Source organism: Leopardus geoffroyi, chromosome C1, assembly GCF_018350155.1.
Source record: "Leopardus geoffroyi isolate Oge1 chromosome C1, O.geoffroyi_Oge1_pat1.0, whole genome shotgun sequence".
Classification (NCBI taxonomy): Eukaryota; Metazoa; Chordata; class Mammalia; order Carnivora; family Felidae; genus Leopardus; species Leopardus geoffroyi.
Genome location: NC_059328.1, coordinates 139,989,801 through 140,015,144, shown reverse-complemented (window position 1 = coordinate 140,015,144; position 25,344 = coordinate 139,989,801). Strand labels below are relative to the sequence as shown.

The 25,344-nt window shown below is 42.6% G+C and overlaps 1 protein-coding gene across 1 annotated transcript in view; it reads right to left on the bottom strand.

Annotated features, from left to right (window-relative positions):
- Positions 1-25,344, bottom strand: part of KIF5C (kinesin family member 5C) — a 166,228-nt gene that overhangs the window by 54,283 nt on the left and 86,601 nt on the right. The window contains exons 11-14 of the mRNA XM_045479754.1: positions 17,742-17,890; positions 7,638-7,813; positions 2,813-2,881; positions 673-879 (exon numbers count right to left, since the gene is read on the bottom strand). Coding sequence (XP_045335710.1) covers positions 673-879; positions 2,813-2,881; positions 7,638-7,813; positions 17,742-17,890 — 601 coding nt within the window. The remainder of the gene's footprint in view (positions 1-672; positions 880-2,812; positions 2,882-7,637; positions 7,814-17,741; positions 17,891-25,344) is intronic.

Below are 25,344 nucleotides of genomic sequence, written 5' to 3'. Positions count from 1 at the left end.
CAGAACTGTGGCATCTTTGACTGGGAGAATCTGAAATTTAGGAAATGTGCAGACTGAAGCACTGGTGTAAAACAGGATGACAAACACACCAGGACAATCAGTTCTAGGCTAGGACAAGAAACTGTGTGGAAGGAATGAGTTTCCATCAGGAGGGTACAAACAAGAGTGAAACCCACACCTTCCTTCGGTCACCTACTCTCACTTGTTTATATAACATTTTGAGATTTATCTATTGGTATTGTAGCATATGCACAGGTCTGTGCTAAGTGCTTTATACAAATTGTCACTGAAAGGTGTATGCTATTAACGGATAAGGGAACAAATACTCATGAAGTTTACTTGTGTTCATTAAGGCCTAATAGTTATAAAGTCGAAATTTTAACAAGGATTTTTGTGGCTCCAAAGTCTGCATGCTCTTGACTATTCACAAGGCATCCGCGCTAATGTTATAAATCCCCTGGATATGAAACAATATGCAGTTCGGGGATGTGTAGACAAACGTCACCTACATGAACTACCATTTCAATTATTGGAGGATTTCAGAGAATGTATCTAACACTGAAGAACCATTCTGCCAACTGCCTTCCTATATAGTGTCTGTCAACAGACATCAACATAAGTACAGGAACAGCAACGGAAAAGTCCCACCCCCCTAGACACAAATGTGCCAACCGTCTTCTGGGCCAGCTCATCTGTCAGCTGCTCATTGGCCCTGGTCTTGTCCTCTACTTCCTGGGACTTCTGGTCATAATTGACAGCCAGCTCTTCCAGAGCCTGGAGAACTTCTTTCACTTCATCTTTGGCTGCCTCGTTTTCAATCTGGAGACGTGTCAGTTCTTCCTGGATCTTCTCATAATCTCTTCTTGTGGAAGCCAAAAGCTGGGGAAATGAGATGGCATAGAACTGGTGAGTGTAATGTTCAAGTGTTTATGTTCTGGGCTCACTCCAAAATAAAGTAACTTTAAAAACAGATATAGGATGCTCAGGATGCCTAGAAACCTTACTGTATATACAGATGCCAAAAAAAAAAAAAATAGCATGAGGTTTCAAGTATCTGTTTTTCTTTCTAGTGTTTTTAGGTTTTGTTTTTTTTTTTTTTTCTTTAACTTTAAAGCTAGGTAGGCTTCACTCAAAGAACTGATAACACATCAAAAATCACCCTCCTCTGTGGCTGGCTGGCTATTCCGCTGGCTGGCTATTCCAAATGGTGAACAAAGAATGAAGGGAATCATCTCTGAGGATGACAATAATACCACTTGGCTTTTTAACGTTACCATTATTTCACATTGTAACAGGTCCATTTCAGAGCCAACCAAAACAGTATAAAGCAATTGCCAATTTTTCTTAATACTGATCATGAGTGTATAGAAGAATATATCCCAAACATTCACATTAGTTAAAAGTGAATGAGTAGGCTTATGGATATTTTCATTATCTTCGTGCTTACTGTGTTTTCTGATTTTCCTATCAGAACAGATATTGCCTTGGCTGTATAGAAAAACAATACTGAGTTTTAAATGTAACAACAAGGAAGTTTATCATAGGCAATTGTACCAAGTTGGAGATGCAAAGGAATCAAAAGGGAGGAAGAAGGCAGGAGACACTGAGCAGATGAAAAACTCAACTACAGGCAAGAGGAAACTCAATTCAGGAGCCTGGGTGGCTCGGTTGGTTGAGTGTCCAACTTTGGCTCAGGTCATGATCTCATAGTTCATGGGTTCAAGCCCTGAAGCCCTAAGCCTGCTTCAGATCCTGTGCCTCCCTCTCTCTGCCCCTCCCCTACTCGTGCTCTATCTCTCTCTATCAAAAATGAATAAATGTTAAAAATTCTTTTAAAAATAAAAAAAAAATTTAATTATGAAAAAAAAGAGGAAAATCAATTAAATATGGTTGGTCTGACTGCAAAGGCATAGATGATCTCCCTGCCAAGGGAAGTGTTTGAACAGGTGGTATAATCATTGTCCTGAAGTGATGAAGGGAAGCAAAGAGGAGGAGAAAGGAATGGTTATAGAGAGAATTAGGTCTATGGGAAGGCTGGGACTACGGACATGAACTCAAGCCACCTGCTGGACCTGTATCATGTAATCCAATCCGTAGCACTTTTGCAACAAAGCAGAAAGTACCCTAAAGCACAAAAGAGAAAAAATACTTAGGTGGTCCTCAGCAAGAGAAACTAATCATCTATGTTTGACAGATTGGCTATCTATCCTTTGTTTGGGTTCCTGTTTGTTAAATACTTGGCAAAACACAACGTAATAAAGACATTCACTGGAGAACTCAACACCATCCAGGGAAAGACTGAAACCAACTTGCCTCCTTTTTACTATATCAAACACATACTAATTGAGCCCTTTCCTCTTTGCCTTCTCCTCCCCTCTACCTCTACTTTTGTTTTTTGGTTTTTTACCTCCTACAAGGTAGCACAAGAACACAGTATATATCAAAGACCTGAGCCGGCTGATTTGCAAAGCTGAAAAGAACTAAAACAGCAAGAAATGGGAGTGCTAGGCACTGGGTATGAGGAGTTAGAATCGTCCTTGTCCAATCACAGAACTCCTTTATCTCTGCTCTTCAAAGACTAAGTGTAGCAACCAGCTATGCACTCTCAAAACCTCAGATGTCTACAAAGTCAGACATTCATTTTCTAAACTCAGCTTTTAACAGGCATTCAAAGGAAATCTACCAAGAAATGTCCACATGACTCAATGATTTTTGAAAAAATTCTGTGCAAATTAAATTTCTGGAACAAATGTCAACAACAAAGAGTAATAAGAGAACTTCATAAAAAAAAAAAATTTATTGCATTCTTTACCTCGTCCTGATCCAACATCTGTTGCTTTAGCTTTTCAGCCAGCTGGCTCTGCTGGTTAATTTCATCATCCTGAAACGAAACATCATGTTTAATGTTTTGGGGTTACTTATGTCATTTTTGATATCCTGGCTTCCCGACGACAGTCAGATAGCAGGACGCCAGCTGTAGGCTTGCTAATAAGATGAAGGGAATGGTGTGATTCTTCCCCCATAGATGAGAGATTGACTCTGAGGTCCTGATTTGGTTAAAGTACCTCCTTTCTCCGCCTTTCTCAGCAGATGAAACATCTGGGTACTCTGGGATATATAATATCCTACACATTCAACTCAATTCCTGCTCATCCAGAAATCAGAGATCCAGGGTTTGGGAATCAGAAAGGACTTTGAAGCTATCCCTCCCAATTCAAAGATGCTAAGAAAAAATAAGGGAGTGAATTTCTAACCATCTGCACTGTAATATATTCACGTTCCAAATCTCGTCAAACACATCAATGACCAGGAATGCTGCCACGTGATCGGTAGGAGAGACCAGTATTTCCACTTAAAATCTCTTACTTACAGACACTGGAAAAACATTCACTAGAGAATTAATCTTCAGCATGAGCAGATCTCCCCCTTGATTAGAAGTTAATTTTCTTACCACTTGAAAAAAACAAAAACACTGAAGGAAGTGGGGGGTGCAGAAAGTTAATGCTTACTTTCCCGCCTGTCACTGAAGTGGGAAATGATCTGCCCACGGACAAATCTGCTTCCCTCACTCTCATTTTCTGCCACTAGGTGCTGCTGCCACAAAAGCCAGAGCTGTCCGCCTCTCACTGCCCAGCGCAAACGTCTCTGCCTCTCCCAGACACCAGCCAGCCAGTGTGGGCAGAGCAGCGGGCAGACCACATTTAACAGCAGGAAGCTCGGTCTTCACTACAAAGATTTTCATGAATTCAGATGCAAATGTGAAGCCTAGCCTGTGAAGAGCAACTTGGCTTCCCAAGTGCGCCTCCCGTAAACACAGGAGGAAATCCTATTGGATAACACTTCCAAGGTCTAAACCCCAAGCAGAGTCAGATTCGGTATTATGGGGTCGCTCTTTGTGCCAGGTGTGGCCCAGGCGTTCTCACAGCAGCCCATGAAAACCTGCACTGAGCCTTCCACCTTTTCCGGGGGTGAGGTGAGAGGGGTGAACTCAAGGGCCTGGCGCACAGGACCTCAGTTTTCCACAGGATATTCTCTAGGCTGTTTGGTCGTGTCTATGCTTCCATTTAAATCAGATTGACTCAGCATCACGACGAATGCTTTCCACAGAGCAAGAAAATTCTAAAATCAGTATTACAGGATCTGTATCTCGTTTTCCTTTGTGTAGAACATCTTTTGGTCTTATTTCCCCGTTTCTACTGAACTTTTTACATCAATGTTTCTTTAATGGTTCAACAAAATACTCATGACTCTCCTCCCCAAATTCGGTTTCTGGCAGGAGCATTAGGGAAATTACACCAGAGTGAAACTGCCAGAAAATGGTACTTGCACAACTAGGAGACTATTCTGTAGGGCATATTTTCTCTTCTACTTTATAAACTTAAGAGTGTCAGTTACCAGGAACAACTTTGTGTTTATGTTCCTTGGCACATAAATATTAAACAACTTAACATAAAAGACTCCAGGAGTTTAACATCAGGGAGCTGCCATCCCTTCCCCTGGGACACATAAGCAATGGCTACAAGCGATATAAATCACAAGAGAAGCAGAACGGTGGAGCCAGCCCTTTGTTCTCACACTGTGTTCATTTCAAAGCCTGAAGACGCAGCCTTCCTCCCCGACAGGTGACAAGCCAGGTGCAGTGATTTCTGAGGTACAGTAAGAAACCCAGGGCCACTAGGCCGTCTGGGAAAGATGTGAAGAACAGGATTACATTATAAGGACATGAATCACTTGTACCAGAGATATTTCCAAAACTACACTTACCGCTTTGTTAAGGCAACTTCTCCAAGGAATTGATCTTTAATTTTTTTTTTTTTTCAAAACTTTCAGAATACAATGTGCCGTGCAGTCCACAGCTACACATTCAAGTGCACTTCTTAGAATGTGCTCAGTCTGATGCTGACTATTAAAAGCTAGTCCATACGCAACAGATTTCAAAGCACTTTTCAGAAAATATTCTTGTTCCTGGATTTTCTTACATGTGAAATGGTGACTTGTCAGCCCATCACTGGCCACCTTTAATTATAAAAATGTTTTTGTTGCAATGGTACTCAGTGAAATGAGGTTCAACTTCTATTTCTACTTGCACTGAACTCCTCTCACACATTTCCACTAGAGCATGAGGATGGCAGGAGATGAGGAATAAAGGAGACAGTGCCAACACCAACTTGCTCATCTTCTAAGTCTGCTCATAACTCATCTCTGCACCCCCCACCTCTGATATCACATAAGGTGGGATTCTCCCTCAAGCAAACAGAACCCAGAAGAGAAAGAAACTACTATTTATTGAGCAACTGTGACACACTAGAAACTTTTAATTCCCACTGAAACTTTTTTGGGGTGTTAACAGATATGAGCCCGTGTTGAAGATGAGAAAGAAAACTTCAGCTGGGTAGGCCATTCATCGGCCCAAGTCTCAGCATTATTAAGACACAGGTCTGACTCAAAAGTGTATGCTTTTCCATCACACAACACTGCCTTGGACAGTACCTGTCCTTAGATCCTTGGAGAGACAATACAGAGGGGTAGAGGGGGCAGCTGGGAGGAGACCATGTAACCTTTCTCCCACCACATTCTAAACCCTAAATGATTAGGGTTGACAAGTCCCTCGTTTAAAGGGCTAAGACTGAACGGGATGGGATGACCATAGGACTCGGAGCCAGAAGATACACAGCCTCATTCCTGCTCTGCAGGTAATGTGAACTTGGGGGGAGTCACATAACCACCCTGGGCTAGCTTCTCATCTGGATCCAGATGCTTTCAGCTCTACCACTCAATAATCTATGAAGATGCCATGTTCCAATTTATGCGTTCTCCAAAGTATCAAACCACCTATCTCATCAGAAGCATGAAATACCTTCTAGAACTTTTAAGAGGAGGACAAATAACAATGATGGCTGATAAAGACATAATGAGGCAGACCACGGGTAGTCACTAAGGTCAAACCACCAGCTTTGGTGCCCTCTAGGGCTAAGGATCTCAGTGCTCTCTCTGATCTCAGCAACCCCCTATGAGGGACCACAAATGCTAACCTGAAAATGTGTGCGTTTGAGGGTCTTCAAAGCATACGCCATCGGAAAATAATACAACAGGAAGTGTTCTGGGCTGGTCATCAGGGGGCAGAAACTCCAGGGTCAGCTCTGCCAGCTACCAACCAAAAAGCCCCAAGGCATGGCATTTTCCTCACTCGGACCCAGTCCTCATCACTACATTTCAGGAGCTGCATTTAAGACTCTAAAGTCTCTCTCAGATCAATGAAATTTGCTCATGCTACCAAGGTGAATGATCCCCATTCCAACCATGACAGGAGTCTATTCATAGAGAACAGAGTAGAGAATCAGGTCATCATCCCTCATTCAAAATTCTCTGGGGATTACTAAAATGAACCCATCAATTCTAAATGAAAAAAAAAAAAATCACAGTATGTTAAAACAATAGCATTTCTCTGGAGAAATCAAGAAATTGCATACATTGTTAACTTACTATTGATCTCCTTTTTCTCTGACTTTGAGGTTTTGCATAATAATATCTGGTTAGAAATGGAAGGATAACAGTGTGTCAAGCACCTAAAGGGCAATTAGCCCAGCTCTCTTGGGTGTGAATGTCTCATTAAATAGGTTACCAAAAAGGTACGGTCCCCCCAGTTTAACTCTGTCGTCACAATGCGAATTCCCAGGGTCACAGATAAGCAGAACTAGCTTCACATTCTGCTTGTAAAGGTGATACAGATACAGACGGAGCCTCACTCAGAATAGACAGGATGGTAAGATTAATGGCAATGTTAACATAACAAAGCTGTTTCAGACAAACCAGAGGTGTCCCCAAACACTCTGAGCTGCACCACAACAGAAAAGATTAAATTGGACTAAAAATACCAGCAACCTTGATGAAATGAACTGAAAGGATTTAGAATATTCCAAGGGCAATATGCCAAGATCACGTGAAACATCAATTTAATTTCCTATGCCTCTGGGATCCCTAACCTGACCTTCACTAGGGATTAATGGTGCACAGCATTCTCGAAGGCCTCTTCTCCTCTGTTCCATCTTGTGCATTTACATGACTACTTGAGTCCCAGAGTGTACCATAAAATTGGACACCCCTAACCAGCATGTTCAAACCACTTCGTTCAAGAGTATGCCCCTGAAAACAGATTTACCAGTAAAGGAAACCTGCCACACACCGCGACCATTGGTTCCTCACACATTTCGCTTGAGGAGCCACCACCCTGCCCCTATAGCTGGCACTACTGTTGGAGTTTCAAGAGGTGAGGCAGAGGCCCAGAGAAGAATAGAAGGGACAGGGAAACAAAGATCATGCACGCTTACACCACCCCCACTCTCCTGCAGTGATTAGCTCCGGTATAATGTCCAGAAGTGAAGACTCTGTCTATCTAGACTAACTCTCTAGTCTTCCAATCAAACTTCCATAAAAGCTTCCATTCCACATGAATTAGGTTCTCTGAGTCTGCCCAATCAAGAGCTAGGGTAGATACTAGGAAGACAGGCATAAACATCAGTCCGGAGCCCTAAATCAGCGCCCCCACAGGGCTTGAAGCTGCTTCTGGCTGATCAGGCTAGAACCCGCCACCTCTCATCTTTGTACCAGAGTGAGGACCATAATCTTCGGCTACAGACCTTATCATCCAGTTGTCTGTAGAGACTGGAGATCTCCTCGTCGTACTTCTCTTTCTCCTCTGCAGAGATGCCAGCAACAACAGGAGCGATATTGTCTATGATGGGGGTGTTATCGCAGGGCTCCAAGGTCTTCTGGTCTTTAGCACTGATCTGTTCATCCTCAGGCACAGCTTCTCCTGCAAAGCACAACGAAAGGAGTTGGGGATTGAAGAAATTCAGCATGCAACCCTACAGGAAGAATTCCAAAAATAGTCACTCCCGTGAAAAGACGTGGAGAACACAATAAAGAGCTGTTGTAGAGAGTCATAGCTTGTGTTCTTTCTATTTGACAGGAAAGGTTGTAGTTAATTGGCCAAACTAGTCTAAGGAAGAGGAGGACTATATAATACTCCCTCTTGTGATGCATCACTTAAGTACACTGGCTCCATCAACTACACAAGCTCCTAACTAATCCAGCTTGCAATGACATCCACAACTTTTTGCATACACTTTCCTTTTGTTGGGGAATATTCTGGGGCTTTACTAGACTCATATTCTATGTAGTGGTTGATTCACAGGGAAACAGACCTCTGAGGTATCCTAATTACCAATTAATTAGGTTACCGTTTCATTAAGAGAAACAGCCAAATCAAGGAACAAATTCATCACTATTGACAAGAACACTGCAGGGCCATAATCCTCTGAATCTGAGAGTCCCTGAATCTGAAGGAGAAAACCAGGGTAGCCCTGGACCCAGGAGCTCTGACTGACACAGCATAAACACACATCCTACTACCATCCTCTCCCCTAGGAAGTCAGAATTAATTGGCTCATCTGGAGAGTTCAAATAGAATAATTTCTTATGATGTCAAGTAGACCCAAGAAAAAAAGAAGCAGCCAATCCAGAATATCGTGCAGAGACCCTGCCTACCACTTCTAAGTTTGCAAAGTAGCACACAGCCCTTCTCGATCTACAGAATGGCCTTTTGTTGAGGCCTTTGGAGGCAGCATTACCAAATCTGACAACTCAAATTGAGGGAAAAAGTGAAGTTCTCCAGCTGGTCAGTGGCCACCCCATTGAGAAAATCACCTTGCAAAGACAGGCCGCAGAAAAAGGATTCTATGAAAACCATGTGGCCCAACTGAGTCTCTCAAACGTCTTTTTGGAAAGCAAAGCAAAACCAAACATACTTTTCCATCACAGTGTTTACCATCAACTTCACACTCAGTTTGCTACAATCACTGAGTGTCTGCAGTGTTCCAAGCCTCACCCAGTTCTCAGCCCATGAAATGCATTTGGTGGAAAGTCCCCAGGAAAACTGCCCTAAGACAGAAATAACTTCTCCCAAAAAATTTAAAAATAAAAAAAATAAATAATAAAAGACAGAACTGGATCCCCTAATCGATGGCTTCATGAACAGTATGCATCATGCGTCAAGAAAGCCACCTGAACACTGCACACATTTACCTCAACATAAATAAAACGCTTTGTGATGGCTTAGCTTTGCTGCTTCAGGTTCCATTATCTCCCTTGATAATTACAAAATGGTAGGAAGACTTTCCTGTCAAAAAAATTAACATCCAATGATTTCACCAGTCCCATTTGAAGCAAAACCTGGAATAAACAATTCCTTTGCTGAATAGAAACTGAGCCAACCCTTTTTCCTTCTAAAGCTCAACTAGACTGTACTGTACCTGTGCCTTTTTCTAAAATTATTGACCTGAAACAAAACCAGAATATCAGAGTAGCCTTTGAACTGAACCTGAACCAAATCAATATTTCATTCAGTTCCAATTCCTGGTTTAAAACATCCATCAACGACCTCAGTGTGCAGACTGGATCTCATCCAATTAAAGGATCTATATTCTCTACAGCCTGCTAAATCCACAGGCTGTCAAAGCAGTACCATATTCTAGTTCCTAAGGACTTTTTTGTTTTGTTTTACTTAAATATATCTCTGTCTAACCATAGATTATATACACAAAAACTCTAAAGCTCTCCTTCACCCCTACCTCCCAATTCTATTCCTTCTCCAGAGAAATTTACCACCAACACTTTGGTAAATCCTTCTCCTATTTGGGTTATGACCGTATCTCAAATTTTTCAGCTCTACCTTCTGAACTTTGTCAACAGGGCATTCCAGTATGGCATAAGTTTAATCTTCCAGCTTAAGCATGATGAAGGTGAATTTCTTAACTGTACTAGACCGGAAATCAGTCAGAATATGATCCTACTATCCTACGCCAACTTGCCCTAAGACAGACGCAAGATACAAACACATCTGGAAGAGACATAGTCCCTGTGTTCTTTGGTTCCACATGGCTGAGAGCCAGTGCCACTATGAGGCTGGGGTGTGCTAAAGAGCCGCCCAGGGCATGTTTTGATCCATCTGAGTGGGTTGGAGCCAGGGATGAACCCCTATAACCTAGCGGCAAGTGACCCTAAAGCAATCACAGCATCACTAAGTACCAGAGTGGTCCAAGAATAGAGCAGTTCAGCAAACAACCAACGCTGCTACGAGGCACCCTGAAAGTAATCAACAAACCTCATTAACATCTCCAGTGCTGTGCTGGGATGCTGAGCCACACTGCACCTTTTAACTGATCTAATTAATCACCAGCCCATCTCCTGCTTAACCTCTTCATCTGCTTTTTGTAAAGGAGAAAAAATAATAATAATGCCTTTGACACGGCATTGTTCTAAAGATTTAATTAAAATAGTATATGTGAAAAAACGCTGAAGGTATTATGGTTTAAAGTCCATCTCTTATCTCCTCCTCTCCCTAACGAGTTGTCAACTCTCCAGGCTTTGCAGATAAATTATTTTTACTTATTCTGAGATTACTGTTCCTGAGGTCTTCACAATACCTTTGTGGCTGTAGCTCAGTTCCAAAAATAAAACACAATGTAGCTACAAAAGTCCCTTTCAGGTTTATTTTTATTATTACTAAAACAATATTTGAAACCTATAGCAGACTTTCTGGTTTGTCTTGAACAATTCTCTGAATCAAAGCATCAACATATCCCCCACAAAGCTACATCTAAACAAGGCGCTCTTCCCAGTTTATATTCCAAAGGTCAGGCAGTCAGGATTATTTTTTGCAGCAGCCGTTCAGGCCGAGAAGAACAAAGCAGCAACACGCAGGAACAAAAGCAGCAGGCATCTGTGGGAGAGCACAGCTCCTGCCTGGAGAGGAACCAAGAGCTGGTTTTCCCAAACACTGCTACCCTTCAAAGGACCGAGAAAATGACTTCCAGAAGTGTCCCTGGTAACTACACTGTCCAGCTCACAAACACGTCTGGGGGTTGTAAATTCCCAACACTACGCGAGACCTGACACTAGGCAATCTGTCTCCATGGCAATCTCACCACGTTAATCGAGAATATTCCCTGCACTGCAGTGGACTGAGTCTCTGGAGAAGCCCCCACGAGGTGATTACGGAACAACTGATTGTAACAAGGCAGACAGCTGCAAACAAACCCTGGAGGAAAAAAAAATGTCCTGAAATCTGGTGGTGGGAGACCGGAAAAGGACCACCAAATGAAGATGAGCATCTATTTTTATTTTTATTCCCTTTTTCGCATTAAAAGCAAATTTCTCTTAGTTCATCCCCTGAGGCTTTGTACCTGCTGTCTATAGGGAAAGAGCTTATAATATTGTAAAGCATCGGACTTTTTACAACGAAAACTCCCCCTACTTCCATTAGAATCCTTTCCCTTCTTTAAATAAGCATTCTGGCATTTCCTATTGTCAGATGTAATTACCTGTAAGGACTAAAAAGATTTGTGTGTACACAGGAGCATTCGCTTAGAGCACACCTACAAGGTTTGCAGAGCATTTTAATTATAAAATGAAACCCCCCGAGGGCATAAATCGCATTCCTACAAAAAAGCAAAAATCCATCAATTGCAATAAACAAGAATGACAGACTGATCAAAAATACTCGTTAGGACTATTAGTTAAAAATTCTAAAACAGGCTTTTTAGTGTTTTGTTTTTTTCAAAAAAAAAAAAAAAGAAGAAGAAAACCATTAGACTGCCAGTAATTCATTAAAATTTCACACATGAAATAGCAACGAGCTAGTTATCCTTTTCATAAATTGAGTCCCTAAAGCCTCTGGAGAACATAGAAAGGTAATTGCATTCTCTCTGCAACTCCAGGGGCAGAGATTTGCTGGTCACTCACAGCTTCCGTCAGAAACCACAGCAGATCTGGCAAAGGAGGTGCTCTCTTTTAGTACCAATTAAAGAGGCCCAGTGGCAGACCTAATGGTAGGTAATTTCTATATCAAAGAAACTAAAAGGAAATCTTTAAGTTGCCAGATGGGTAAGAGCAGCTGGCTACAAGATGTCATTATATAAATGTGTGGTTTAAAAAAAAAAAAAAAAGTCATTCCTTTATGGGATTATTTTGCACACAAATAGCATCTCTCACCCTAGTTCCTAAAAATATTGTAAGCAGCTTAAGACATTCTCTAATCCCTTCTAGAGTAATTTTATAATAAACTGGTCACACAGGACTCTAGAATCTCTTTACATTCCTGACCTCTTGACTAGCCCACACCATTCTCTTAGCGGGCAGTATTTCTACTCGTGTTTGGCTGTGCTCTCAAAAGAAGGAAGAGAGCCTAACAGATGGGATCTCTCAAATGAAACGCTAACCTTTGCTACGGTCAGGAGTCCAGGGCAGGGGGGTGGGGTGGGGGGGGGGTGGACAGCATCTTCGACATCTCTACTGCTAAAAGAGCAAACTGTATCCCAGCTACGGAGGCCACGCAGTCCCACAAAGCCCCAGATCAGACTCCACGTTACAGATTTAGCCAGTTAGGAAACCAAGCCTGCTGGCCTGGCAGGTTTTAAATTTGGAAAACAAATCTGTTCTAGAGATTGCCGATTTTTCCACGCCTTCCCAGGCTGTGATGAAATAATTTCTTCGCATGACTTCAGCAGATGGGGTAAATCTACATCCATTCTGTTACTTAATATTATATTTAATCATTCAAGAGACACGGCAGAGGTGTCCTACTCTCTGTCGGGTCATTTCCCTGCACCCTCGACACCTGGATTTTCAGGGCCTCCTTTTCTGGCTTAAGCCCTTGTAAAATGTGACCGGTTTTTAAAGGGCAAGATTGAATGAAGTATCAGAAAAGAAGGCATGTGTAAAGACTGACCCCGCAGCAATGGGGGGATCTGTGCATGGAACTGTGCGCCCATCCCCCTTCCGAGGGTCACAGCCCTGGGCTTTCAGCCCTCTCTTCCCATCCTCCCCATTAAGAATCTTCTGGATAGACTGGAAGATGGCTGCAGGGTGAACTGGGAGCCATAATTCACTCTGAATCCAACTCTGTAAGTCTATCCCCATTTATGGGGTTGTTCAAGTCTTTTCCATGCATATGATGAACAAACAACAGAACTGGAAAAAAACAATCCTGCTTCTGGCAACTGCCCACTCCATCTATCTGTCCTTAAGCAAGTAGGCTGAACAAAATTCCTGAGGCTGAAGCTGCCAGCAGAACTTCCAGATTCAAAGGACTGTCAGTCGATTTCAGCCCACAAGATGTCACTAGCAGATCGTAGTGGACAGGTGTTTTCCAGTCACTGAACGCCCATTCTCATTTCAGAACCGCAACTTCCTTGTGAAGAATTACATCTTCCAGTGCAGGCAGGTTTGCTCAGAAGACACAGGCCTGAGAAGCAGAGGGCCCTGGCCTTCCTCAACCAAAGCACACCACCCCCCACAGTATCCCCCTTCTCTCTCCCAGGGCATCTGGGTCTCAACCATATAATTCGAGGAAGGGGGAAAATACTCAAGAGGGGAGTCATGCCAGGTGTGACCCCTTAAGAGCTCTGTTGCCTGAGTCTCTGGAGTAGCCCCAGCTTTGCCGGGTGAGCCTGGTTCCTCGGCTGTTCTTTGGTTCTGGGAGTCACCCACAGACTTCTAATGCTTTCCTGTTTTGTTTAAGCTAAGCAGGGTCATTCCTGTCCCTTGCAACCCAAAGAGCCTGGCACTGTGAGGAATGGAGTGGCTCTCCTTATGCCTTCTTTGTAAAAACAGGGCGTGGCCTCCCCTTTGGCCAGCACCCGCATGCCCTGAGCCACCTGGCCTTAATGCCAATGGCAGAAATTAATCAAGGCTGGGTGTAGTTACACACATTAGGAATCCCAGGCCATCTTCTGAGAATCAACGTTCTACTCTGTCCAGAGGAGGAAACTGCTAGGCTCTCATTCTAAAGTAGCCCATTAAGCTACAAGGAGCTGAAAACTGAAAACTTGTACTGGTGAGGGTCTGGGGGAGAACTTGCCTATAGGCAAGTAACAGGATCGTATTTCACAACTTCGAAGGACTTCAGCGGGGAATGCTCTCTCCTGTGGTACGGTCCCATTCCAGCCAACTGTAGCAACTTCTTCACTCTACATGGTTTGCCATCGAGACACCGTGTTATTTTACCTTTCCTACTCCTTTATAGTCCTCCCTCATTCTGTAGAACAGCAAAAAAGGAAAAGCGGAGGCGTGGGTACACACGCACAATTTTTCTCTGCTATATTCCCTCTCTCCTGCTCTCCCACAGCTGGAGTAGAGCAGCCAAACTTTTCAAATTATAAACACACCATGCAAGGATGGAAAGCTCTTTCCCAGCGGAGAATGCATACAATGGACAATGCTGCTTTAATGCGTTCAGCCCACAAGTGGCTGACTCCTAGAGTTTAGAGCCAATGTGTGTGTCAAATTTCAAAAGAAAGTTGGAAATATCCTGCCACTTGGATTTTAGTGGGGGGCGTCACCTCTGCTCTCCTTCTTCACCTCTCAAAATCCCAGCTCTCCAGTTGGCACAAACCAGCCATGTTCTCAGGACTAGGAGGAATTAGGTCTGGTGCACTGGACACTGCTGAGAAGCTTCCAGTCGTCCCTTCTTTCCTGGGGTGACATTTGTCACACTCCTCTGGCCCAAACACAAATCACTAGGGCTATGTGCAGGCTCCATAGACAACAGAGAGACAATGAACTCAGCACTCAACTGCCCTACATTCAGATCCCTGCTCTGTCAGTGACTGAGTCACCTTGGGCACATCTTCTAGCCTGTCAAAACCTCAAGGGCTGCCTGCGGATTACATGGCCAGCCTAGGAACATCACAAAAAGCCAGGGCCGTTTTGTCGTATATGTGACATGGAGTTAATCCTGGAGATAATCCTTCAACTCACAGCTGGTCAAAGGACAGCTCCATGATGCCTCTATCTGCCTCCGTCCTGCCTGAAATCTGTATCACTGAAGGTAGATCTCTACACTTGAAAACTTCTGCTTTCAGAAAAATTACCTTTAAAATGCAGATGTGCAGAGGTTAGCTTGCGAGAACAGCTCTCAAGACTTTCTCCCTCTCCTCTTCCCTGCCCTCTCTCTATAGGGGACCTCACCCCTACCTATGCCTTCAGGCACTTCCTAAAGCTCAACTCTCACATTTCTTTCCTTAGCTCAGCCAGAGCCCCTGAGCTCTAGACCTCTGGACTTAACTTATTTGACATTTTCACTTGGATTATGCCACAGGTACCTCAAACTCCCTTCCTCATCTCCCTGGTCTCCAGTCTGGTTCTTCTCTGGTGTTTCTTGTTTAGATGAATGGTTCCACCCTCCATCTAACTCGGCAAGACAGAAAACTTGGCACTCTGCCTTCCCATGGCCAGCTCCTCCCCAAGATCTGCTAATTTCACCTCCTAAATACCTCTCTCATCCAGCCATGCCTCTCCCTTTCCATCTCCACATCTCTCAGTTCAACTACGCAGCCTCATCCCTGGAAGACCATCCTTGTTCCTGGCCCTCCTCCCACCCTCTCTACTCAATTCTCCAGCACAACCAATGGAGCTTTGAAAATGCAGATCTTATCATATGATCTTCAGTTTAATATCCTCGAAGGGCTTCTCACTGCTTCCCACATAATGACCAAAATCCTGAGCAAAGACTATTCAGCCCTGCAGAAGACAGGCCTGCCTACCCCTCCCGTCCAGCTCGGGCCAGTAGTGCCTCACCCCGGCTCACCACACTGGCCTTCCTGCTGCCTCCCCACTTCAGGAAGCCCCTCAGGGATGTTGTAAATGCGGCTCCCTCCACCCTGACCCCCACTTCTGCCTTGGTGCTCCTAACTGCTCTGTTTCTCTCAGATCTTATTCCCTAGGTTGCTTACTGAGGGAAACCTGCACTGACTCCCAAGTCAAGACCTGGGTCCCTGTTATAATACCTTTTAGTACCTTATGCTTTCTTTTAGGTATGCAGCATAGACATGTTTATTGATTGTGGCTGAAGTCTGCCTTCCCTATCAGACTGTAAGCTCCATAAGGGCGCAGACCATGACTGACAGCTCACCCTTTCCACTCCAGTGCTGGATTAAACACGTTTATGTGATACATTTATGGAAGTCTATCATGTGCCAGAAACCATACGTGAGTTTTCCCCAATTATGTACGTAAGGACTTATATAGGATCTCACCCTGCAGCCACGGAAAACAGTGTATTTCTAGGTAGATCTGCAAGGTGGGTGGAGCAGGGCAACAATTAAAATGACGCCAAGTGAAAAGTCCAAAAGCAAGGTGAGAGTGCCCAGGCAACAAGGGGAGTTAGGCAAACTGGGCGGGAGACGGCCCCCAGAGGACAGAGCTGGTTGAGGGATCGAGAACTGCAGGGCGAGAGCCTGGCAGGTGCCAAGAGGGGGCAGAAAAAAAACAAGGCTAGCTGTCCACTCCACAGTGTTCCAAGGCCAGTCTCCCTCTCTTTACCAAAAGGCTTTACTGAATGTTCCAGTTGCCCAGCAGAGAACTGACCCGAGAGGATCCCAGAAATAGAACAAAACCTCATACAGCCGCTCCCTGCCTTGCCAACCATCCCTCCTCACTCTCCTACTCCTGCCAAACTGCAAGGAAGCATGCTCCGGCCCCAGGTGCTGAATTATTCAATTATTCTAGCAGCTTTCAAAACACGTGTGCAGCTAGAAAATCTCCCAAAAAGCATCGTGTTATTTAGGCTACTAGGTCACTTCTTGAACCTCTCTTGGATCCTGGTTTGCCTCACAATTGTTTTTCAATCAAATAGTAGGTCATTGACACCCCACCTTCCTAGCAAAACACAGTGGCAAACACGGACTCACAAGACGGTCTGCCACTAACTGTGCAGTTACAGTCACAAACTGGCGGGTCCCATCCCGATCCTGCATAGCGGCTCCTACGCTCACCCAAGAGACTGAAGTCGGCTGCAGCACCTCAAATACGTAGTGGACACAGCAGCAAAGAATCTGAATCTCCAGCTATCCACTGTGCCCTGACACACACACACACACACACACACACACACACACACACACCAACCTGCCTATTTCAGTTAAAGATAAAAATAAATTAAAAAATAGAAAGACTTCTACCTTCTAACTTCATCACAATGCTAAAATTTCTGAAATAACCTGCCCGCACTTGGATCTGGAAACCCCTCTTCAACGCCTCACCCACAACCCACCCACCCAGTGCATGTCAGCTCTCTGAGATATTTTCTTCGAGTAGAACAAACCAAAAAGAATGTTTTTTGGGGAAAAAGAAAAAAAGCTAGTCACGAAACAAGCCTGTAAGACTCCATTTTAGCACAGAGCTTCTTCAAGAGCCCTCTATTTCTGTCTCTAAAGAAGCAGAGCATGATCAGTTGGGCCCAGAAAAAAAAAATGCAAATATTTGCCAGAGGGGACTTTTAACCCCAAATCAATTATAAAACTCACATAGGAGAGAAGGACATTTTTCATTTAATCAAAAGCAATCTGAGCCACAACGTCTCGGGCACTGCCCTCTAAACCTCAAACATGGCTACAGGAGGGAAGCACAATAATCAGATAGGGGAGCATCTCATTGAAAATAGATTAAGGCAACTTTGCAAATAGTCGCTTGCCCACAGTAAGCATGCATGTGAGCCGAGTGACGGGGTCGGGTGGGGAGCTATGCCAGGCAATGAGAAAACGTCACTCATTCCACAGGTTGTTGCAAGGCAGGACCAAGTTCCACCCTCATCCCGTCCTTCCCAAGTGTCCCAGGAGGCCAGCTGTCCTAGGAAAAGGAAAACACACATCCGTGCCTCTTTCTTCCTCTCCGTTCTTCCTTACCGTTTCTCCATCTGTTTAGCTCCATCTCCAGATGCTGGATAACATTCTTGAGAGTCTTGTTTTTCTCTTTCTCTTTTTCATATTTCTTCTTCCATTCTTCCGCTGTCAGTTCCAGGTTCACGGAGACTGTATTCTTGATGGTCTTAGCCCTGAGGTCCAAAGCATAAGGGAAAAAAAATTCTGAGGGTAGCTATTATCATTAACTAAATCATGAATACAATTAAGCCTCAAATGCTTTCACATTAGAAGGCTGTGACTGGGGTAGCAGAAGGGGTCCTGGGACCTATCACCCTCCTAACTGCCCCGAAGGTTCCAAACTCACCATTTCCTTTTCTCCTTTACCTCCTGCCAGCCTAAATCCCATGGACTTTCATTTGAATTGTCTCCCAGGGCCATCACTCTCTGTTATATGTTCTCAGCCCTGACTTATGGTGATAGTCTTTCTCAAGCATTCAGCAGTCTCCTCTGCCAGGTCCGTCTTCTTATGTAAGAGTTTCCCTTCTATCCTAACATTTACTAACATTTATGAAACACTGGGGTTTGTCAAGACAATGGAGACAAAGTCTGTGGCCTCGTAGGGCATACAGTTTCTCACATCAACGATACACAGACTGAAATAGTGCAATCAGATGTTTCTCTTACATTTGGTACCTACAATCAACCTCGCTGTGTTGAACACATGCCAACACGTGTTTCCCGGGACAGGTGGGTCACTTAGCCACTTTTGGCCAGCGAGGTAAAACCAAGGCTCCCTGCTGAGCACAGGCCCCTGTCACAGGCGATTGTCACCAGGTAAGAGTGGAGGGCCCCTGTTCTCAGTCCATCCCATTGTTCAGGGAAAGTCAGAAGTTGATAATTTTATTTGTATCTCCTAGTTTAAGACAATTTTGAAAAATAATGTGTGAGGCAAATAAATATGTCTAAGGGCCACCATCTGTTCATTTCTAGTATGAGACATGCAGTGAATTTCTAGGGCATATGACTGGGGAATGTGACCCCACACTGGATGTCTGGACAGTTACTCAAGGGAAACTTGATGAGAGCAAAGTCAGGACAGCTCTGGCTGATACTAAAAACGACACGATTCACCCAGCTTTGTACAGAAATGAACACACAAGCAGATGTGTCCGACTGAAATGTAAATTGACCACAGCAGGATCCCGCTTACTCTTTACTTCTTAAGAAGGCAAAAACTTCATTTAAAAATGTGATATTCTGTTTTATTTGCTATTCACTTTTCCAGTTTAAACTCCCACAAGTTCTTGTACTGTCATACTTGCCGGCATTATCTGATGTGTGATTCAGGTTAATTACTGTTGTCATGAAATGCCATTTTGGACATGATTTCTAATTCAGTGAAAGAAATTCACCAGCCCGCACCAGGGCTACAGATGTCACTCCAAAAATTAATTCCTAAAGCAGACAACTAAATAACCCAACTGTCAAAAGAGGAGTTAAATGATTTCAGCGTAAGACTCCGCTTAAGAATTAGTAAAGTTCTCCCTCGTTCATTGCAGCTTGAGGCTGCTGTCCCCAGAAGTGCTTCAACTCTAATTTTTCACATAGCGGCAATTTTATTACTAGTGTCAGTCTATGCCAGCTTGACACTCTCACCTCACCTTCTAACATCCTCAGCCGGCAGTGTGGATGCTTCTCTGTGCAAACACGGACACTGCAGCGTGCATTATCAACTCAGTAAGTCAAAAAGTGAAAAATGACCTATGGCTAAAATGCTTGTGGGCATTTAAGGGTACACTTTGAGGCTACTGGTCTCACTTTTTAAATCATAAAGAGTCTCTTGATGATTTGCAGTGATACCAGAAAGAGAAGGAGAGAGCCTTCCTGCTATACTCAGGCAAGTTTAGCCAGAAGTACACTGTTGTGAGCAGACCCAGCAAGGTTATCACTGGTGTAACTAATCCTCATTCTCAAAATTCCTTTAAGCTGTCCAGAAAATTCTTCTTCTTCCACTTTCATACTAATCAAGGTACTGGCAGGAAACAGATGGCCTGTTCTATTGCATAATTTGGGAATTTGCCAAAGGTATGAGAAGGGTGTTGGGAAGTAACAATGAACAATGTGTGTCCCAAACCAGTGGTGGGGAACCATCACCACCGAGGCAGGGAACTCTAAGAAGGTGGTTGGCCACTGGCATCTGTAACAGCCTTTAATCTGAGGACACAGCCGACCCAAAGTGACCCTGCAGGGGAAGAGCCAAAAAACCAATACCCTGACCTCACTTTCTTCTCTTCTGATAACCTGCCCATGTTTCTTCCCATTGGCAGAACCCAATGTGAAGCCAGAGGCAAAGACAGCCCATTGCAGTTGTCCAAACAGGTCGCTGTCCCAGGGCCCAGAGCAGGGCACAAATGGTACAGAAATGACCCACAGGAGCATTGGGAAGATATAAATCCCAGCTCTCATTTGGAACTCTTAACAATGGTGGGAAACCCTGTCTCATGCGACTGCCCTAGACTTCATTTCATTCCAAACGGAACAGTGGCATCCCAAATGCCTTTCCATCCACTAAAGCTAGAATTTGAAGAAATCAGCCAACATTGACTGGATAAGATGCCAATCCTTCCCAGAATTGTTCTATAGCTTTTAAATAATCTCAAATAAAATCCCAGGAGGCTTGCATATGTGTTTAGAAATCAACAACCTGACTCTAAGATTTACAAAGAAATGCAAAAAAGCTAAGAATAGCAAAGACAATTTTGAAAAATGAAGTTAAAGAGTAGAATATCAGCACTTATTATACAGCCACAGTAATTAACAGAGACTGAATAGTCCAGAAACTTTAGAAAAGAAACAGAATGGATCATCCAGAAACAGATACTAGCCTACAAGGTCATCTGATTTACAACAAGGTGCCCATACAGCACAAAGGGAAAGGATGGTCCTTTCAGTACATGGTGCTGGAGGAAGGGGGTGTGTGTGACCTTTATCCACTCCCCCAACACCATATAAAAAGTCTATTCCAGATAAATCATACACATAAATGTGAAAGGTAAAATAATAAAGCTTCTAGAAGAAAACAGGAGAATATCTTTAAGACCTGTGGTAGGTAAAGATTTCTCAATAGGACATAAAAGTAATTTGACTTAATTAAAATTTAAAAATTCCCCTTCATTAAAAGTCACCATCCGAAGACTTAAAACATAAGCTACAAAGTGGGAGATGATATATGCAACACATATATCTGATAAAAGACTTAACCCAAAATAACCCCTATAAATCAATAATAAAAAAGCAGACAACTAGTGTAAAAACTGGGCAAAGATTTGAAAAGGCACTTCACAAAAGAAGTGTCAATAAATATTCTCAAAAAGGACACCTAACATGGTTAGCCATCAGGGAAATGTAAAATAAAATAATAAGATATCTTCTCACGCCTAACAGAATGGCTAGAAATTTTTAACTGATAATACCAAGTGTTGGTGAGAACGTACAGAGACTACAACACTCAGGTGCTACTAGAGGAAGTATAAATTATTCCAGGCATCTTGGAAAAGTCTTTGTACTATCTGCTAATGCTGAATATCTTATATCTATGAGTTAGCAATTCTATTCCTAGATACATAACCAACAGAAATGAGGACAAATATTTACCTAATGACATGACAAACAATGTCACAGTAACATCATTTATAATATAAATGAAAACAGTCTAAATATCCATCAACAGTAGAATGGATACAATATATGCTATATTCATGCAATGAAATACAATACAACTAGGAAAAATGAAACTACTACTATACTTAACAATGTAGTGAATTTCAAAGCTATAATGTTATATAAAAGAAGCCAGACACAAAACAGTGTATGTCATTATTTATACAAAGTTCAAAGACAGGCACTAGTAATTGATGTTGACAGAAGTCAGGATGACACCCTTGACAGCTGGGTATTAACCAGAAGGGTATAAGAGAAAGGCTTCTAGGATACTGGGTGATGGTTCTATGTGTACATATATTTGTAAAACTTTATTGAGTTGCATACTTGAATTTATGCATTCTATTGTATGTATGTTACAGTCAACAAAAAAAAAGTTAAAAATAAAGTGACATAGAAAGAAATCAAGTCAGATATAATTATTTCTAGATCATGGAATAAACTAGAGTCGCTAAGAGGGGTACCTGAATCTCTGTGCCTGGAATTAGTTCTTTCAAACAGAACAAACATTCTATCTAAGATGTTGAAACCAACCTCACAAAATGGAATAAAGAGTGTCTCAGTCTCTCAGTCCCATGAGAGAACCAGAGTAAAAAGACAATGAACACTTTTACTTTTTACCACGAAGTTCAGGAAAATTTACAGAATAGAGGAGCCTAATCATTAGGTCCTATCTAATTTGGCCGTTCACAATTCCCTTTCCCCTGTGTGGATGTTTAGCTCATTGCCAGCAGGGTGGGTTGGATAGTGGTCTACTGGTTTTTTGCCTTGTCCACTTTAGAGCACATGCAAGTGTCTTCCAACTTTCACATTCTTTGCTCTTTTATTTTGGTTTTCCATATACTTGCGAGCTATAATCACACTAAACAACATTATATCTGGACTCTGTTCAAATATAGTGAATCAACATGGATCCTGAGCACTCAAGGACTGTGTTATAGACACAAGTCAGGGACTTGTGAGTACATACACATGTGCATTTACTCTTCAACCTGGTTTCTGAAAGAATTTCAAATAGCTTACAAGGAAACATAAAATCAACAGGACAGCGGACAGTGAGAAACGCTCTTAAGGCAGGTTTTACGATTTTGCCTAGCTAAAGCTACATAGCAATAGTGGTACCACCCAGCCCCACAGTTCTGGGAGTTTATCTCCGTGATATAGGAAAACAAGCCAGTAATCTGCAAGAGACTTACTCTAGCGATGAATATACTGCTCATTTATCATCCTTATAGGTCAATCTCACCGTAACAACATTTGGTTAATCCCGATGTGATCTGATCACTCACAAAGGAGCAGAGAAGTATCTTGAGTCTTCATTTCCAAAGACCTTCAAGGTCTTTCCACCAGAGCCCTCAAACTGTATACAGAAATGAAAGCCTATTCCACAAGTTATATCCATAGCAGACACTGAGCAAAATCCTAACCAAAGGCTACTTAGGGGGACACCTTAATTAACCTCAGATATATATCCCAAAAGCAAAACCCATTCAGCACAAATGAGCCAAATCTTGAGGGTGCAGTTATCAGGGTATCTGTTTAGCAGTCTTTCTTTGTTTTTGCTTGCTTTGGAGAGTCAAGCACTACTTAAATAATATATAATCCAGACTTGCCCCAGATATAATACTTCCTTTCCCCACAGGAAGGGAACAGGATCCAGTTTTTAAAAGATCTTAATGCTAATGAATGTTAGCCACCTTTGAAGAAAGCAGACCAAGCACAGCAAAGAGCAGAGGCCACAGCACGTCTTCCACCTAGATGCCCAAAGGGAGACAGTCAGAAAGGGATTCTTTTAGACATACTCCCCTGAGGAGCGGAAGGAAGACCCTGCCCCCATGTCCCTGAGCATTCTATTTCCTGCCCAGCACCTCCAGGTCCCTCTGTCACTGAATTTGCAGCTTACATGTTCAGAAGCACACATCCAGGCATCTAGGACTGCCGACCATGTCCATCTCTACCCTCTCGGTTAACCCCATGGGTGAAAAAACTCTCTAGGCATTCTCACGATTTGGTCCTGAATCAAGCCCTTGTTGAAGAGGAGAGTCATAGAGCTACTTGGTTCGCATCACTCTGCCTGATAAATCCCATCCCTACCCAATTCCTCAATAACTGCCTATACTTGTACTTTCTGGCCATAGTCAGTTCTGAATGATATACACGCTACATATCACTGGCATTTCTTCTCATTACTTTGGCCCCTCTGGAAGAGCCAGAAAGATGTTTGTTCTTGGCATCTTCCTACCTCTTGGTTTCAGCATTTTCCTTCCCTCTCCAGGTGTTTAGGATCGTACTGACATTTGAAAAAGGAGCTCCATATAACCACACACCTTCGATGCACAGATTATCTCTGTAATGTGTGGGGTGGAAGGAGGTAGCCCAGCATCCTTCCTTATCAGTAAGGGTTCTCCAGAGAGACAGAACCAATGGCACAGATATAGGTACATAAATGATGAATAGATATCCATCCATATATATATCCATCCATATATATATATATATATATATATATATATATATACACACACACACATACATTTATAACCACATATATATATATATACACACACACATACATATATATCCATATATATATATCCATCCATATATATATCCATCCATATATATATATCCATACATACATATATCCATATATATATATATATATATATATATATATATATCCATATGGATATAGTATACATATATAGTATATACGTATAAGATATACCTTAGATTTCTGTATTTATTACATGATTGCAGAGACTGGAAAATCCTGGACAGGCTGGCAGGGTTGAAACTCAGAGAAGGATTGATGGTGCAGTCTTGAGGCAGAATTTCTTCTTTGAGAAACCTCAGTTTTTGCTCTTAAGGCCTCCAACTGATGAGGCCCACCCATATTATGGATAGTAATGTGCTTTACTTCAAGTCAACTGATGGTAGATGTTAACCATATCTACAAAATACCTTCATAGCAACACCTAGATTAGTGTTTGGTTAAATAATTGAGGACTACAGCCTAGCCATGCTGACACATAAAATCATCACACCTTCTAATGTGCTCAGAGTCCTAGTTCCTTCATGAAACACCTAACCTTCTTCTGAAAACATGACAGATGCAAAGCACCTTCCCATTTCCTGGTGAGGCCATTACCTTGCTCCTGAGTGGGGGGTATAGGGAAGGAAAAATTAAAAGCTCCAAATTTTGTGTCTTTTGAAAAGCTCCAGTCTCCTGAGAAACACTGGGGAATTAGTGATTTGGATAAGGATTTGGTTAAACTTCTGTCACCCACAGTATACCTCCCTCCAAAAATCAGCCTTATTGGTGTTCTAGCAACAGACATGCCAACTGGGAGTGATCTGAGTCTTTTTCCATTTTATGTTAACAGTATAGCCAAGGGTCTCCCTTCACCGAAGTGTCCACTCTTACCCTTGCAGATAATTTGTTATCATGCTCCAGTGACATGAGTTTAGCATGTACAGCACTCAGGACCAATGCAGCTGTCACGAAACTGGGCAAGAGGTGGCACAATTTGAAAAAAAAAAAAAGTACACTGTATAAAAAGAAGAAATTACTTTCCCTAAATTATCAACTCTCCTTCCACATTCAACATACGAATAAAGCCTTTGAATTATTCATGCTACATCAATCAAAAGTCTTAGTGCCAAAGATGTGCTGATTCAGGCTTTCTCCAAACTGATTGGCCTGCCCCTTGGAGGCTTTACTACCCCAAATCAAGGTACGTTAAATAGGCTTCCGAGATAATTGGGTGATTCAAGTTCATACTTCTAAAACTGACAACAATCCTTTTCGAATGGTGCAATGAAAGTTCTTTGGAAGAATAATTAAAGACTAAAAAATAAAATGCTGGAAGCTAAAAGAAAAAAAATCAATGAAAGTGCTCTAATTTGAGTATCTTTTCTCCCT